Source organism: Orcinus orca, chromosome 15, assembly GCF_937001465.1.
Source record: "Orcinus orca chromosome 15, mOrcOrc1.1, whole genome shotgun sequence".
NCBI lineage: Eukaryota > Metazoa > Chordata > Mammalia > Artiodactyla > Delphinidae > Orcinus > Orcinus orca.
The window spans coordinates 72,168,764-72,186,000 of NC_064573.1; the positions used below are offsets into that span (position 1 = coordinate 72,168,764).

Below are 17,237 nucleotides of genomic sequence, written 5' to 3' on the forward strand. Positions count from 1 at the left end.
CACCGAGACGGGCTGCTGGGCAGCAGGTGGCAGCTCCTGTCTCCTCTCTGGCAGGGAATTGTGGTGGACGTGCCCTTTGCATCCTTCTTCCTGAGCCAGCTGCTCGGGCACCACCACAGTGTCTTCTACAGCTCTGTGGATGAACTGCCTTCTCTGGATTCCGAGTTCTATAAAAACCTCACTTCCATTAAGGTCAGTGTGGAAGGCGGCATGGCTTAGCTGAGTGCCGGTGTGAACTCAGCCAAGTGACGCCCCGTGGGGTTCAGCTCTACCCCGTCGTCGTGGGGTGGAGTGGGATTTCCTGCTGTGGTGAAGTGGCACACTCCTTAGCCACTGCAGGGCCTCGTGTCCCTGCCTGAGCACTTCCTCCCGGGACTGATGCTCACAGCCTCCTTCCTCCAGGTGACGAGTGGCCTTTTCCTTTGTTTCAAGTTGTACGGCAGCCACAGTGGTAGCTGCCCAAGCCGATGTCATAGGCGGGGAGTGTTAAAACCTTCAAGGATGTAGCACTCCTTGGCCCCTACATTGTCCCTTTCTCTGTTGCTTTAGCGGTACGATGGGGACATTGCTGACTTGGGCCTGACACTGTCATATGATGAGGATGTCATGGGTCAGGTAGGTGGGCCTCTGGCTGAACCTTGTTCCCCCTCCCCACTTTGGCTTCCTAAGACCTGCCCTAGTCTGGGTGTTTTCCCCAGGAGACCCACAGACTGGGGCTGTGTCTGTCTGTCCACCCTTCTCCTCTGCCTCCCCAGCCCCTTTGCCACCCTGCCAGGAGGGAGGGCGCTCCCCTCCCCTTCCCAGCTGACCTGGCCTTGGCCTGCTCGCCACCCAGAGAGCTCCCACCGAGACCCTGCTCTACTTCCAGGGCACTTTGGGGTCATTTCTGATGGAAGCTGTGACTCCTACTTTGTACACTGCCTTTCGTTACCATGGTGAGGATTAGCTGTTCCAGAGGATCATGACTGAGACATGGGGAAGGAACCACCTGACAGGGTGTGCCTCTAACAGAACCCTGTCCTTGCTCCTCCTCGGCATGGAGAGCAGAGCCGGGAAAAAAGACCCTTGAAGTTGTGGCAGCAGAGGGGCTTCCCCCGGACTTTCTCTGTCCTGATTTTCCTTGCAGGGCTCCCAGTCCCTCCATTTGCATCCCCGGACCCCTGCATGAGCCCCAGTGTGCATGTGGTGTTAGGGCCGCTCTGGAGCTCGTAGTACAGGACCGACTTCCCAGGGCCTCAGCGAGGTCACTCAGTCTCCCTGAGCCACACTTTCCTTATCTCAACAAATACCATTTGCCGAATTAGTCCTTGCTGGGACCAGTGTCACCAGACGCCCTCTAGACCGCACGCCCTGTCCTCCTCCTGAAGAACCACTGAGCACGCTGGCACGTCAGGGCCCTAAGAAACCCATGAGAAAGAAACCTGCTGTGGTTGTGTTAACCTCAACCTTCCCCAGCTCATTTGGTCACAGAACTCCTCTTTCAGGGAGGGCACACCACCTCACAGAGAGATTCTCCAGATGGTGGTGCACAGATCAGGAGTTCCCTGCAACCTATTGTGGGAAACACCTGGCTGGGCATTCCTAAGGGCCATCCAGCTTTAACATCCTGCGGCGTCAGCCCCGAGATGTTGATAGCAGTGGGACTAGAGGGCACCGTTACTCCTTTCCAGGTCTCTAGAGTTACAGTATATTATGTTAGTAGAATTTCTATTAAAATTAGCTTTGAAATGATGCATTCTTTGATTTTTAGGCGACCCACAAGACTTCTTGAAGTTGAGGAAAGCAGTTGATTCTATAGCGTTTTTGAATCTTTAATCAGAGACTTTAATCTTTAATTTTGAGACTTCTTCCCGACATTCTTAATTTTCTGTCCTGACTATAAAAATAATGCAAACTTCTAACCAAAAATTCAGCTACAATAAAAGCATAAAGGTGAAAGTGAAAACCACCTATAGTGCTGGTGCCTGGAGAGGGCTACTGTTAACATGTGGCCTGAGCCTTTTTAGGTTTTTTCTCCCTGGGCACATATATAATTTTTTGCATACCTTGACTGCTGTTATATAATCTGCTCTTTCCCCCCCACCTTTTCAAGAAATATACTTTTTCATCATATTTTTTAATAGTGCCACTGTATTCCAAGGTATGGTTGTACCAGCATTTATTTATCTGTCCTCCTGTGCTCTTCGTTGCTAACACGTTCCCCTCCACAACACCCCGGGGCCTTAATACACACGTTTGTACGAGGATCAGATGGGAAGGAACCTGTCATATTGACCATGCAGGGCCGGCTTGTTGATATTTAAGCCCTGGCTTTTTGTGAAAATGATTGTTCCCAAACATGTCTCATCTTCCTCTGTCGTTATTATGGATGTCGGCATCAGGCCCTTCCATCTTCAGGAAGCTTTATTTTCTCATTAGAATTCTCTTGAGTAATTGTTCCCCTTCCTCTCCCCCAGCTTGTTTGCCATGAACTGATTCCTGGAGGGAAGACCATTCCTGTTACAAATGAAAACAAGTGAGTATGGCAATTAGATTTTTAAGGTCACCACTTGAAAAGACTTCATTCTGGCTCTCTGGGCTTACTTTGAGAATTTATTAAGATAAATTGAAGTAGAAAGAGGCCATAAACATCATAATGGAATTTACTGGTTACAGTTCATAGGCCGAAATCGTATTAAATTCGATTTGCAAAATAAGAATTGACAATTTATATTTGCAGTAGCACTTCTAAGGTCAGAGGCACCCAGGCTGTGGTGTTCCTAGAAATTTAATGACGGTTCTAGATGCAGACAGATGGGTTCTGAGCCGGTCGGGCACGAAGTCCTGAACCCAGAGGGCACGGAGGTGGAAAGACTCCTTGGAGGGGAAGATCATTTTAGAATGAGGGTGTGTGGCAGTTGTATAAAACACTGTTCTTGAGAAGACACAGTGATGAATTCAGATGCAGCAGACAGGTCCTTGGACGTGGGGAGACCCTGAGGCCCAGCAGCTCTTGTCACAGATAACAGGCTTTTAGGAATCTGTCATCAGTGGTCCCTCAAAGCAAAGCCCCTGCATGCATGTCTCCACCCAGCCCTGTACTCACCTAATTAAACGGTAGGACCCGGCTCAAGGAGTAGATATTGGCCCTTTTGTCAGTCTGTCAATCTCCTGCCACTAGGCTCAGCTGAGCATCTGAACTGTTAATGTGAGCATCACTCTCTTCAGTGACAAGCGAGAGCTTAGTCCTACCCGGTGAGTCATTTGGATCAGATGCATCTCACAGCCCAGTGTCCCCAAGCATCGTGTCCCTCTCGGGTCGGATCAGTCAGTCCACGCACTCGGGGAGCTTTTATTTAGACTGTCAGAATAGTCGGGAGAGCAGACCCAATTCTCATCATGATTGAAATACACCCATTTTGACTCTTGGCCACGGGGCCTTAGAGTGACAGAAAGTACAGGGGCCACAGGGTGGGTGGAAGCTGCCTGGGGGTGTCAGAGAGTAGGGTGGGCCCTGAGCCTGCCCACCGTGTGCCTGTAATCATCCCTTCAGAGGGTTTCACATGAGAATGCATGTAAAGTACCTTCCAGGATGTCTGGCTCAAAGGAGGCCCTTAATAAATGAGAGCAGTGATCTCACCATCATCAGATATGTTACCCTCGGATGGGCCCTGTTTTGCCAGGCATGGCACGGGGACGATGGTAGGAGCCGTATGTACAGCAGCCAGTGGAGGTGGGTTGATACAGCCTGGGTTGGAGTGAGGTTCCTGTCCTGCCTGGAAACCTACGTGGAAAGTCATTTCACTAACTCTTACGTGTTCTTAGCATAAAACCCCAGTGTAAAGGCAAGGACGTTCAGTCCTGCAGCCTCTTAAAAGACATCACCAGGACCCGCTCCTGCAGAGATACTTGAGCTTGCACTTCCTGGGTGTTCGATGGGAAAGTCTCCGAGGCTCCCTCCCCCTTTTGGTAAAATGGAACAGTATTAGTCACCTGCTTCAACGAGTACGTGAAAGAAATAGCAGTGATAGAAAAAAATCATATTGAAGTATATCAGTGTGCAAGCTTGCCACTGGAAGCTTTTTTTAAATAGGCATATTTTCCAGGTCAGTAACTCAGATCTGAGCATCCTGGGGTAAAACAGATTTATTTGGACTGTACTAATTTGGAATTTTGAGAGTTGCACCTGGGCTGGGCTCACATTCTTTCATCTGAATAAATGGTTTGCTAAGAAATCAGCAATGCTGGTAAGCCTGTGAAAAGGGATTTCACCTGGGCAGAAGCATTGCACTGTGCTGTGCAGCTGCAGATGAACTACTTGTGTTGGTGAAAGCAGTCCTGGAAGACCGGCTGCTGGGAACCGTTGTTAGTGCTCCAACTTCCTCATTAAGCCTAATCGTCAGCCAGCTGCGTGTGGTTAAAACTTTCCGCAGCCTTACCTTCTCATGGCCTAGACTCCTTGTCCAGTCTAGCAAGGTTTTGGTTGAAGTTTCAACATGAAACAGTTTTTCTCTGGAGGACTGAACAGTATCTTAATTGGTTTATGTCCAAAAGGATGAAGTTAAATAAAAGTCCCTTTGTCCAAAGAAGGGCCCTCTCCTTAGCTGGAGATGCCTCACTTTGATTCTTGACAGTGAGGTTACCCCAACGTCTGACCCACTGGCTTTCGCGAGGAGTGCATGAGGTGACGCCCTTGACACTAACGCTTTCACAGTGGCACACCGTGGGCCGTTCAGGAGGGCTGTCATCCTCATCGCCGTTGTTCTGGTGAAGTGCTCTGGTGCTATTTGTGTTTTTGTAAAATGGTTCAGAACTGACTGGACTCATCTTTCAGCCTATCAGCAACTGCCCACCCTGTCTTGTTAATTTCCGTTGTTTTCCCTTGTTGGCAACAGAATTAGCTACATCCATCTGATGGCCCACTTTCGAATGCACACTCAAATCAAGAACCAGACAGCTGCCCTCATTAGTGGATTCCGTTCCATCATCAAACCTGAGTGGACCCGGATGTTCTCGACCCCTGAGCTACAGCGACTCATCTCCGGGGACAATGCTGAGATCGATCTGGAAGATTTAAAGTAAGGAGTGAGTGCAGGGGCAAGGTTGAAATTCTTAGGCCTCCAAGAAAGCAAGCTGCTCCTTTTTTGGGTTCCTTTTGGAGAGTTTTCAGGGTCCTGTCTCCAGATGGACTCCTCTTCCCTGATCTCTGGGTGAGTTGCTTTGGAAGAAAAGCTCAAGCCCTTGTCTGCCTGGAGACTGAGAAGCAGAAGCAGAGCTTGAGGCCCGTGGGGCTCTCCAAAGTCCTAGGAAACAGTGGTGCAGGGTCTCCTGTCAGCTTCTGCTGGGAAACAACAGGGCCTACAATGCAACGCTCCACCCACTGAGCTTCCGGAACCTGGGGTTACTAAGGCACGAACTTCTGGCTTAACAGAAGTTTGTCGTCACCCAGGCTGGCCAGAGTTTGCTGTGCCGCTTGTCTAAATTCCATGCCTGCCTTTGTCTGTAAGCGCCCATCAGAATGTGTGGTTGAGCCCTTGTCTGCATTGTTTTCAGGAAGCACACAGTGTACTACGGTGGTTTCCATGGAAGTCACAGGGTCATTATCTGGCTCTGGGATATCCTGGCCTCTGACTTCACGTCCGACGAGAGAGCCATGTTTCTGAAGGTATTTCATATGTTATCTATACGTGCAGGGGGCCAATTCCAGAAGTTGATTCTCAAGAGAACCAGTTTTTCCAACAGGGCCTCTTGTAGGCATAACAATCTCTGCCAACCTGTTGAGCTGCTTACCCCCCTCTCCTAGAAAGAGGAAAGCCGGTCTCTCCTAACCACGTGGTCGGTGCCCCTCACAGCAGGCATATTTATGTCTCTGGGTGGCCTGTCACCACACCTGCAGTTCCTTGCCCTGTGCCTGCCCTTTTCTGTGGCTGCAGACAGCCCCAGAGCCAGGGGGAAGCCACAGAACTGTTGTACAGGAGAGAATGTGACTGTACTTTCTTTAAATATAGTGATAGCAGAGCCCCAAGGTTCTCCCTGCCCTCCAATCCTCCTCCTGTCCCAGGAGACTGACCACCCCTCCCTCCCTGGACCAGCTCTGGCTGGCAGCGGGCAGCAGGCCTGATCAGCCTGAACTGGGAGGGGCATAGACTCACCTGCGTCTGTTTCCTCACCCTTCAAACGGGTCGAGTCACACAGCACCTGTGGTATGATTAGCTGAGCTCGGGTTCACAGAGGACACAGCACGGTGTGGAAATGCTTCTAAGTAGGATCCGCTGCTGCGTTCTTTATGGTGGAAAATACAGGATATTAGGATAGTAATATATCTTGTCAATACTTCTTGTAAAAACCGTTTCTGAAGCATGACACATAAACTTTTTGGATCGTCTCAGGAATCTCACTACCATTCATGACATTGTTTAAATGGTAATATTTATTTTAAGACCTAAACACTCAGCCTGACACAGAGTTTTGAAGCACAGCTTGGTGTTGTAAGTAGCAGGTCCCTAGATCCCCTGGAGAAGGGAGAGCGTTGGGCTAATGTTGAACTAAAGAAAGCGAACGGTTTCTTAGGATTTCCCTGTGCAGGTGAAGCACTTGGATTTCCAGGTGGGTAGATGCCTCTGTCCAGGCAGGACTAGTCATTTTGGGAAATGACACAGGAGCTACCATCTGGAAAATGCAAGGAATTCCAAGAGTGTAGCAAGGAAGCGAGGCTGGCTGCCCACAGGCCCCATTTGGGGCATCCAGTACCTTGGTCTGCCCTCAGCCCCGCTGGCTCCTGAGGCCTGGTTTTTGTTAGCGTGCTGAGAGGAGATTAGGAACCAAGCTCACAGGGGCTGCCCGGCAACCCAGCAGGCCCGCGTGCACATCCTCTGCGTGGCGAAGAAGCCGAGCGGCAAGGCAGGTGCAGAGCGAGCACTCACGCTTGGTGGTGTGCTGTGTGCCCCTGGCCTCGGCCCTCAGCTCAGGCCTCCCCCTGACACGCTTAGCGGGCCCCCCGGCTCCTCCCTCTCCGGTGCTCTTGTCGAGTGGTCTCTCCCTGAGGGCGGCGTCAGCCAGGCCCACTCTGACTCCCGGCCCTGCTTTGTGTTGCAGTTTGTGACCAGCTGCTCCAGGCCCCCGCTCCTGGGATTTGCCTACCTCAAGCCTCCCTTCTCCATCCGCTGTGTGGAAGTGTCGGATGATCAGGTACCGCTGCTGGGGAAGAGCCGGCCCCTCTTGGTGAGGTCTGCTGCACCAACCGGGTGGGGCGCTTGCCCAGTCGTATCCACAGGGCGGGCAGCCAGCCTCCTTGGCCGGGTGAGGAGGTGTCGCGGTTCTCGGGCCAGGAGCACAGGTGGGCCACTTTGGGGCCTCAGCTCTCCTGGAGGTCCCTTCCTCGTTACTCCCTCAGGGAAGAATACCTGCGGGGCATTTTTCGTAGCTGCTGGTACAGGTCTGAGCAGCAGTGTGGGAGAGGGGTTGGAACGTGGGCTCAGGAATTGGACAAGCACAGGCTTCAACTCCTCCACCTGCCGGCTGTGCACACCTGGGTACGCGGCCTCATTCCCTCCTCTGCAGAGGGAGAGTGGACGCCCTAGGGGTTATCATGTTCTGTGTGCCACAAGCCTGACCCACAGTGGGTGCTCAGATGGTAGCCGTTGTTATAAGTTTCTCATCCCCACAAAAACCCAGTGGCCTCTGAGTGTAGCTGCCTTCCACAATGCCACCGCCCTCACGCTGATCCCTCCTCTTAGGTGACACTAGACGACCCTCAGCCACCTTACTTAAGGAAGGCTGCCCCAAGTTACGGTCTGTCGCAGGCCGCAGCGCTGGCAAGGTCAGGAAGGAGTTTGTTACCATAACGTTTTTACAGTGTTCCGGCTCTTTGCACATTGGTTTACCGATGGTTAGCAATTAAACCAGAGGTCCTGTTTCCAACTGCTGCTTCATGCAGGCTTCCGCCGTGCAGGACCCCAGGAGCCAGGCTTGCTTCTGTGCACCCACCTCTCCAGGCTGGTTGTCCTCCGCAGGGGGCCGGTCCAGCCCTCTCCCCAGGCGCCCCCCAACCTGAGGCTGTGGGATGTGCTTGCAGGACACTGGCGACACCCTGGGCAGCGTCCTGCGTGGCTTCTTTACCATCCGCAAGCGGGAGCCAGGTGGCCGCCTGCCCACCTCCTCCACCTGCTTCAACCTGCTCAAGCTGCCCAACTACAGCAAGAAGAGCGTCCTGCGGGAGAAGCTGCGCTACGCCATCAGCATGAACACGGGCTTCGAGCTCTCCTAGCTCCCAGCCACCCTCAGCCCCAAGAGGCGGCGTTCCCCTGGGAGCACGACTGACGCGCCAGGGCACGGTGGCCCCCAGACCCTCTCTATAGCCATAAGACGTCCCCTGTGGCCTCAAGAACTTTGGATGCACGTGACAAAGCTACCCAGCACTCTCCAGGTGACACTAACAGGAAGGGGGTGTTGAAAATAAACCTCCAGATTCTGCCAGCATTGGTCCTTCTTTCCTACTTTACAGTGGCCTGAAGCCGAGGCCTGTGATGGCAGTGGGGCTTCTCTTTTTGTTAATTTGGTCTTTTCGTGAGTTTCTGTTCCTTAACTTTCTGAGCGAGCCATGCATGAACAAGTCCCAGGAACACCAAGGCTCCGGAGTGGTTTTCAGGGCGTGGGCCTGAATGCATGAAGCCGACCTAACGTGAGATGCGTCCCTTCCGTTTCTGAAAACTCTTTACTCAGGTAAGGCCTCGCCAAGCCTCTATGCACCCTGCAGAGTCTCAGCCTCCGTCCCGTCCGCAGCAGCCTCTCTCCAGATAGCCAGGCCCACCTGCCCCCGGGCAGCAGAGGTGCCTGCCGGTGAGACCACGGAGCACTGGAAGCTCAGGGTGCTGCTCCCACCTCAGAGCCACGAGTTCCACTCGGCGGCGGTCCTCTGCCCATTCTCACCTCAGATGCTCCGGGTCCTCAGCAGCCGGGCTGCCACGGAGCCCCTTCTAGCTTGCTCCCGTCTTGGGCACTCACGTTGGCATCCCGGGTTTGGGAGAAAAAACCCGTCGTTCCTTAAGAGCAGCTCCGTTTCCAGAAGGCGCTAGCTGTTACTCGAAGCCTGCTGATTCCTGGGGAGGGCGGCTGCCTTTCCCCTGCTTGTTGGCCACACTTGTCGTCTAGTGAGGAACAAACACCAGCTGAAGGTACCTGTCCCATCTGGGCAGTGGCTTTACTCTCTAGATTGTAAAAGTCCCAAGAAACTTGGGTCTTGTTTCCCGTCCTTCCTCAGCACTGGGAACCCGGGAGCCCTTTGCACTGACGGAGGCTCATGAGGCTGAGGAGACTTACGGGCCCTCCGGGTTTTTTGGTTTGGGGTTTTTCACTTTGTTTTCTCTTCCAACCCATTGCACTCTTCTGCCGTCATTCTTCACCTTTATCACGAGAACTGTACTCTAGATCCAGGGAATTGAGGCAGAAGCCATGTTATTGTTCTGTGTGGACAGCCACCCACCTCGCCCACGTCACCACACTCCCGGTGCATCCCCACCAGCCAGATTGAAGCCAGGCTAGAGGCCAGGAGCCGGCAGAGGACTCACAGCTCTCTTCCACATAGCAAAACACCTTCCAGAAAGAACCTTCATGTTGGTGGCAAAGCGGGCAGGACCTGTCTCCATGGCCTCCGGCAGAGGGTTTCAGCCAGGTGCCGGCATCCTGCCCAGGCTCACGTTTGGCCATGTTAGAGCCCCAGGCTTCTACAAAACAGAGCACGTGTTTTACCTTGATGGGGAGACGGCAAGGAATTTAAAGACAGATAGGAATTTATTACTCTTATTATTATTAAGATTTGTCAGTAATCTCCAATTCTATGGACTTGCCACTATCTTTAAACACTTGATTCCTTGGGAAATTCCTTTTAAATGTGCGTGTTGTGCTCTGGGCAGGTGGGTACATTTATGCTGGTGCCTAAAAGATTGTCACCCTGCACTAAGAGGTTTGATTCTTATTTCCTAGGGGTCTGCCAGTGTGGGATGCAGAGAGAGTGGGTTCCTAAGCACCAGCATCGACTTTGTTCTTCTGACGGGGGGTAGTTTGTCATTTCATTTAACTTCAACAGCTGGAAGTATTGCACTATCTGAAACCCTGAGTCTGTGCTTTTCTAGGTGGTGTTCACAGACACCTCGATGGCTCTTGATGGCTCTAAAAAGTTGTGGGGTGGAGCTTGTTTTCATAGATAACTTCGGATTAAAACAACAAAAGCTTTATTAAATTTGTACTCAGCACACAGTGGCTTTGTTCTGCTTTTTATGTCGGGAAGGAGCACTTTGCAACCGAGTGCCTGGAGAGCTCAGGATGGGGCATCTGGGGCTTAAAGGGCGTGCAGGCTTCCACAGCGGGAAGAAGACACAGAGGATGATGCAGCAGACAGCCGAGGCTCACTGCCTCACCAGGGTCAACAGTGCTGGACGTGTGTCACCTTTCAGGTAAAGCTAAAGCCCCCTTAGGCACCCTGCATGCTCCCCATCCTTCTCACGTATTTCCCAGAGGCAGCCACCACCCTGGATTACATGCCTTCCACGGTAAAGTAAAATGGTGACAGGTGTTTATTGAAAAAAATCCAGATAATTCAGAAGTGCTCAAAGTAAGATTTTCCAGCTAATCTGGGTGTATTCGGCTTTCCTCCATTACTGAAGGTCGCATTTGCAGGACACGCCGGCCCTGTCTCTTCCTGTTACACAAGACCAGGTTTACACCCAGCAGAAAGCCCATCTCAACCCTGCCAGTCTTTCCAGCTCCTCCCGTGAGTTCTTGCTGCCTCCCCTGGCCTGGGGGCACCTGAGGATCTGAGCATCAGGAGAGAGGTCTTCAAAGCCTGCCAGTTGGGCCACCTGGGCTCCCAAGAGGAATTTGCATATGCCAGGCTCCCTCCCACAGAGCATTTATATCCTGCAAAGGAAAAACATTCTGCAGAGTCCCCCAAATCCATCAGTGGCCTCCAGTGTGGGACACACCCACCTAAAAAACTAAAGCCTCATCCTGTGATATTTTGGCTTTTAATTACAAGTTAGTACTGCAAACAGAAAGTTTGTCTTTATAACTAGGAAAAACAAGTGGGGTGTTTTCCATTACTATTAAAATGAGGACAATTCAATACACTGATAGAACTTGCAGGTGCCTAAGAATATTTAGGTGGAACGCAGTTGGAGGAACACAGGTCACCACTGTTTCTGACTCCAGCAAAGCCATCAGCCTATGTTTGTGCTGCTGATGTAGCCGATACACGCTGCTAACTGTGAGAGGTACAGACAGGCGGGTTGTCTCTAAGCCTGGCTAACGTGTAGACCCAGGGCCCCCCTTAGGCTGAAGTCTTATTTCCTGGAAATGTCTTAAATTGATAAGAGCTGGTGGAGAACTGTGGAAAGTGTTCATTCGGTGTCTTTTCCAAGAAACAGAGGCACGTGTGCAAACCCGGTCCCTCACTTTCTGCTCTAATTCTCATGGGGCGGCCTGGCTGTGTGCGTTTCCGGGAGTCCTGGTGCCACCGCGGGGGCGGCCAGAGCTCAGTGGTGTGATGTGCACCCAGCACGAGTCAGCACTCAGATGTCAGCCCTCTTCCTGCCCTTCCTCACCTTTCACGTTGCGAAACCCGGGCTGCCCCCTCACCTGGTCGTCGGGCTCTGGCCAGGCTTCCAGAGTAGCTTCTGGTGCTACCGACAGTCACAGCAGGATGAAGAGAGATGACACGGAGGAGGGTCCTCTGTGATCTCTGTGGAGCTTCTGCGGAGTGGGGAGAAGCACACGCCCTCCTCTGCACTGCCTGCGGCGCAGGGCTGAGCAGGAAAGGACACAAGCAAGAGCACGTCAGCCAGAGGATCCTGGCCCAGGTGTTCCCAGGCTTGTGCCCCCCATCCCCCAACCAACACATGTGCACACAGCCACACACCCACACAGTGTGACACTTGAGTAACGCTGAGAAGGGGCTGCTCTGAGGCCCAGACGGGATCCACGGTTTTCTCCAGCCTTTGGGGCATGGAGTCAGAATGAAGCAACCTCTCATTATAATCATCGTGATGGTTAACATTTGTTACAAGCGTGTGCTTAACAGGTGGCAGCTGACTCCCGAGTCTGGTGGAGTGCAGCTCTAACTGAGGACGCTAGAGAGAGCAAGGGCTTCGGAGCATCTGGAACTGGGGTTCGCGTTCCAGCTCTGCCTCCCGCCAGCTGGGAGGCTGTGGGCGAGGCCCCTCGCTTCCCTGGGCTTCCATTAAGTAGGCGAGCGGCACTCACCGTGCCACGGAGGAGTCGGAGTCAGCGGCCGCAGGACCCCAAGGAGCTGGGCTCCACCACGCTCAGCCCAGCCCCAAGGGTGCAGGTCCTCCTCTGCCCGAGCCCTGGCGGAGCTCTGCGCTTCCCCGCGCACTCAGGCCAGGCATCTCCCCAACCCAGGACTCACAGCTGCATTCCCTTTGTGGTTTTCTCAGCTCTTGGAAATTTGGGGGGACTGGGGTGGGTCTGTCAGTTTACAGACCCTACACCTAGAAGCCAGACTGCAGGGATCCCCCCAGCGACAGCAGAAGACACCCCACTGAAGCTGGGCCGCAGAGGAAGCCAAAGCAGAGCGTCGAAAACACTCATGTGCACACGAGTCCCCAGGGAGATGCTGCTTCAGCTGGTCTGGCTGGGGCACTGCGCCGCAGACCACGCAGAGGAGCAAGGGCTGGAGTGTCGTCCGCTAAGCCCCAGCGATCAGGCTAAGACCCTGGACTTGGCATCAAAAGCTGAGTGACCCTGGGTAAGTTTCCAGCCCCTGAACCTTCTTTCCTCATCAGTAAAATCACCCCAGCGATGGTGGTATCTGTCCTGAGAACCTCACGAACAGCTGGGGTGGAAACATGGACTGTGGGGTCACAGACACGGGTGCCAGGCCCACCTCCGCCAACCTCTCTCTTCTTATCCAAGAACTGGGCATAGTGAGTCGTGCCTTAAAGAGCATCGTCATGGTAACAAGTAGTGTGCGGGGGGTCAAAGAAGAGGGGTCACATCTGTTTAGGCAGGAGGGGGCCGTAAAGGAGGTGTTCTTTCATTTTCGCTTAGAAAGAGGGTTTCCACTTCAGAGATGGGAAGGGAGGTATTTGGGGCAGAGGAAGCAGCCAGACGGAAGGTGTGAAGGTGGTGGACGGTGGGAATTAGAACACATCTATCACCAAGGACGGGAGTGGGAGCGTCCTACCATAAGTGTAGTGATGGTAGCTGCCATCCCTCGGCCTTCGCCCAAGCCCAGCACTGCGCTCAGCCCTCTGCACAAGTGGTCACGTTCAATCCACCCGGGGACCCTGGGCCCTGGGAGCATAACTGGTCTGTTCTGCAGATGAGGACACAGGTTCAGAGAGGTGGGTTCGCTTGCATGAGACCACACAGCTCAGAAGTGCCAGAAGCGAGATTTGGCCCTGCGTCTGTGAGACCACGGAGGTCCCCCTTCCACCACTGCTAGCACTGCCGCCAAGGGGAACGGTCTGTGCAGGACACCCCATGCCGTGAGGGGCGCTGGAGGTGGCAAAGCCTAGGGGGTGCAAACAGACCCAGGGGGGTTGCAGGGGAGGGGCTTCCAGGGGAGGCCGGGGAGCCTGAAGTTAGAGGCAGAAAGAGACAGGTCGGGGAGACACAGTGACACTTTGTCCTCTTGACAGTTTGGGCTGCTCTGGACACCTATCCCAGACGTCAGGCTCCATGGTCCTTTCGCTTTCCCTCTGGGCCTGGCCCCACTGACTCCCCACCCTGCTTGTGGCCCACCCAGGGATGCTGTCCAGGGAAGGGACCATCACCCAAGTGGGGCAGTGCAGGGCCGCATGGAGTCTGCTGTGCAGCGTGGATGGTTTGGTCACCGTTAACAATGGTGCCAGATGGGCCTGGCAGCTGGCAGGTGTCCCAGCCAGGAGCTGGCCCAGGAAGCCATACTGCCAGGGAGTTCAGGCTCATGTCCATTCATCTAACAGATAGATAGCCAGGACCTACTATGCTCTGGGCTGGGCTCAGTGCTGGAGGTACAGAGAGAAGAATGTGGGCACCACCCTGCCCTGCAGAGCTCGATATGGGGTGGGGGAAGAGGCGTAACTAACCCAAGGAGGACGTGTGTGAGCACATACGGCCATCACTTGTCTCCAGCATGGTGCTGCTAGGATGCTTACTTCACAGCTGGGAAAACTGAGGTTCAGAGATGATAAGCCCCTTGTCCGATGTCTCAGCATCAGTAAACGGCAGAGCCAAGGTTTGAACCCAGGTCTGCCACACTGCAGAGCCCTTACCTGGTTTGAGCAGGCAGAAGAGGGCGTGGGAGAGCCTTCTAGCCAAGGGGCCAAGCTTGAGGGAAGCCCCAGGGGCTGTTCTGTCCCTTGTCCAGAGCCCGCTGTGTCTGCTGCTGTCCCCTGTCCCACCTACCCTCTTGGGGGCTGAAGGAAACAGACAAAATTGCACCCACTTTGCAAATAAGGCCCTGCAGCATTTTTAAGGACTTGCTGAGGACCCCAGAGCTCAGTCTCCCTGAGTCCTGGTAAAACCAGGAGAAGTGACAGTTTGCACAGCTGCACAGGTCCCCAGCTAAAGAGCTAAAAGGCAGGGTTGGGTTTGGGAGTGTACCTGATAAGGGGTGCCCTGCCCTGTCGTATTGTCACTCCCCCGGCCCCTCGCACAGGTTGGGGGCTGTGCCTGTCTGACCCTCCAGTGTTCCATTGCAGCTTTAGCCTCACACATTCCTCCCTCCTAACAGAGGTTTATTAAGACACCCCGTCATAGAACTACCCCTGCTTCCTTGAACCTTCCCCAAAGGACCTGACACAAGCCCAAATCCTCTAGGTCCTTTCTAACACCCTGTTCCTGAAACACCCCGTGGCTCTCTGTGTTGTGTGCTCTCTCGTTGCAACAGGACAGTCGATCCGACTTTGCTCAATTACAGGCGTGGGTGTGTTCTTAGAGGTCTTTAGCTGGAGATCACTGTAAATTGGAGACCCAAAAATGTTCCCCTGAACAAAGCGTTTGCCTTAACTAAATGTAGCACTGCAGGGAGGGGAGCAGGACCTGGTCCCTAGCACAGCAGGAAACAGCCTTAGAGGGAACTGAGAGGAAAACAGCCCAAGGAAGCGGCTTCCAGAACTATAGCCCTTGCCCCTAGGAGACCCGCTTGCTGGTGAGAGGAGGGATGGATGATGGAGGCAGAGGCTGGAGGTGGGCTGGGGGCGGGAGGTGTCACGCCGCTTTTCACTGGCTTTAATCTTAACTTTGCATGTTTTAATGTGAAATGTAATTACAGATTCTAAATTCTGCTGGTGAGCTCATCAGGGCTGACTGATCAATTAGTCAGATTTACAAGTGTTTGGGTCTCAAAGATCTCTGACCCTGGTGTGTCGTCTCAAAGCCCTGAGAAATCCCTGTCCTGCTGGTTTGCTCTCTTGGGGAGCTGTAGGGTTAGGAGAACCCTTAGGCAGCCTGAAGACCCATACCTACCTCTGAGGTCCCCACCCTTTTGAAATCTGCGAGGGATTTGGCCCAGGAATTCAGAAACGTCAAATACACATTATTTATTGCATTACCTTCGTAGGAAGCCATGGCAGATATCACTAATGGATTACCAAACTCCTTCCTGCTGCATCGGATCCAGCTTCAGGCCTCTTACCACAGCCCTTTAGGCAGCCACTACCAATCAGTTGGAATTGGCATTTCTTGCCCATCCCTGGGATAAGCCCTGTCTCAGCAGAACAGAGTTGGACAAGGAAGCTAGATTCTGATCTAGGAAGCCCGGGTTGAGTGCTGGTTTTTCCACTTGCTGACTACGGCACATAGGATTCATTACTCTACCCGATGGGGCGCCAGTTTGTCCAGGTAAAGTTAGGGTGATAATCCAGAACAAAAATCCACATAAAATAATTAAATGTGAAAGTCCACTGTCTACTCTCAAATTCTGTACAAGTTAAAGATGCAGCAGCCAACGAGGGACAAAGAAGAATGCCAGCATCCTCAACATCCGGTGAAAAGCTGGTGTGATTACCCACCGGGGGCACTTTAGTGGGGCTGCGATCATTTTTCTTCCCTTAGCTGTTGTCCTAGAATGGAAGCCAAGCGTCCACATTCAGGCTGCACAGGGGCTGCACTCCAAACAGCCAGCTGTCTCCAATAGAGCGAACTCAGGGCACACTCACCAGGCTTCTAGTTTTTGGAGGGGCTCCGTGGCTTTGGCTGTTGGTGGGCGCCCTCCCCTTGGGCTGTTCTCTTGGCTCCAAACATCCCAAGGGAGGTAGATGATTTTTTATAGGCAGGGAAAGCAGTTGTCAAGTTTCTTTACACTTTTTCAATCATGTTTATTATACAAGTACGCCTCTGTCAAATCTAACCCAAATACATTGTAAAAAAAAAAAATTAGGAAATCCAAACAAAAATGTAAGTAGAAACCACCCAGTAATCCCACTATTTAGAGATAAGCATTATTAACATATAGAATGAATCCTTGCATCTTTTTTCTATGGTATATTTACACTCATGTTTCTTTTACAGGATTTGGATCATTCTATACCTACCATTTTATAATTTGGGTGTTTTTTTCCCCACTTAATAGATTGTGAACACTTTTGCCTAGTAATAAATATATAGGCACCATCATTTTCAGTAGCTTTATGATATTTCCTACAGTCCCTTGTTGTCAAATATTTCTTCTTTAATAATAAGCTCCCTATTGTTGGACACTTGTTTCCAGTTTTTCTCTGTAATGAGCAGCATGCACTGAAAAGAAAAAAAACAACCCTATGACTCCACTGATGAATCTATTTCCTTCCGAGAAATTCTCAGACACGGAATTGCTGGGTCAGAAGGACGCACATTTCCAGGACTTGGATAGGCATTGCCAGATTGCCCTCCTGAGAGGTCGTACCTAACTCCACCCACCACAGTGGAGTCAACGTTTCTCTCTCCCCGCTGACACCTGCAGGTGGAGATCCACAGGCTTAGAACTGGCTCCAGCTGCCAGTCCTGCAGCCGGACCCCTGAGGGCTGCAGGAATCAAGTTCCTCCCCTTCCATGCCCCACCCCAAAGCGCCTGAGAGAGCCCATCTGCCAGGTAAGGCCAGGGTCCCGATGCCACCCGGTGCGGCCCCCCGCAGACCCTGACCTCCTCCCCTTCCACGTAGGCGCCTGATGTCTCTCCTTGAGGCCTGCAGCCCACACCTTGTGACGGGACAGCGAGCTTCTGAGCTATCGGCAGCCTGATTTCCCTCTACAGCTCCTACGGAGTTAACAGATGTACACAC

At 52.6% G+C, this 17,237-nt stretch overlaps 1 protein-coding gene across 4 annotated transcripts in view; it reads left to right on the forward strand.

The window, feature by feature from the left end:
- UBE3B (ubiquitin protein ligase E3B) overlaps positions 1-10,229 on the forward strand; it is a 57,416-nt gene extending 47,187 nt beyond the window's left edge. For all 4 annotated transcript variants that reach the window (XM_033408657.2, XM_033408655.2, XM_033408659.2 and 1 more), the window contains 7 exons: positions 55-192; positions 550-615; positions 2,457-2,515; positions 4,875-5,057; positions 5,533-5,644; positions 7,075-7,167; positions 8,054-10,229. In XM_033408657.2, coding sequence (XP_033264548.2) covers positions 55-192; positions 550-615; positions 2,457-2,515; positions 4,875-5,057; positions 5,533-5,644; positions 7,075-7,167; positions 8,054-8,245 — 843 coding nt within the window. In that variant the 3' untranslated portion in view covers positions 8,246-10,229. The remainder of the gene's footprint in view (positions 1-54; positions 193-549; positions 616-2,456; positions 2,516-4,874; positions 5,058-5,532; positions 5,645-7,074; positions 7,168-8,053) is intronic.
- Positions 10,230-17,237: the final 7,008 nt, after the last annotated feature.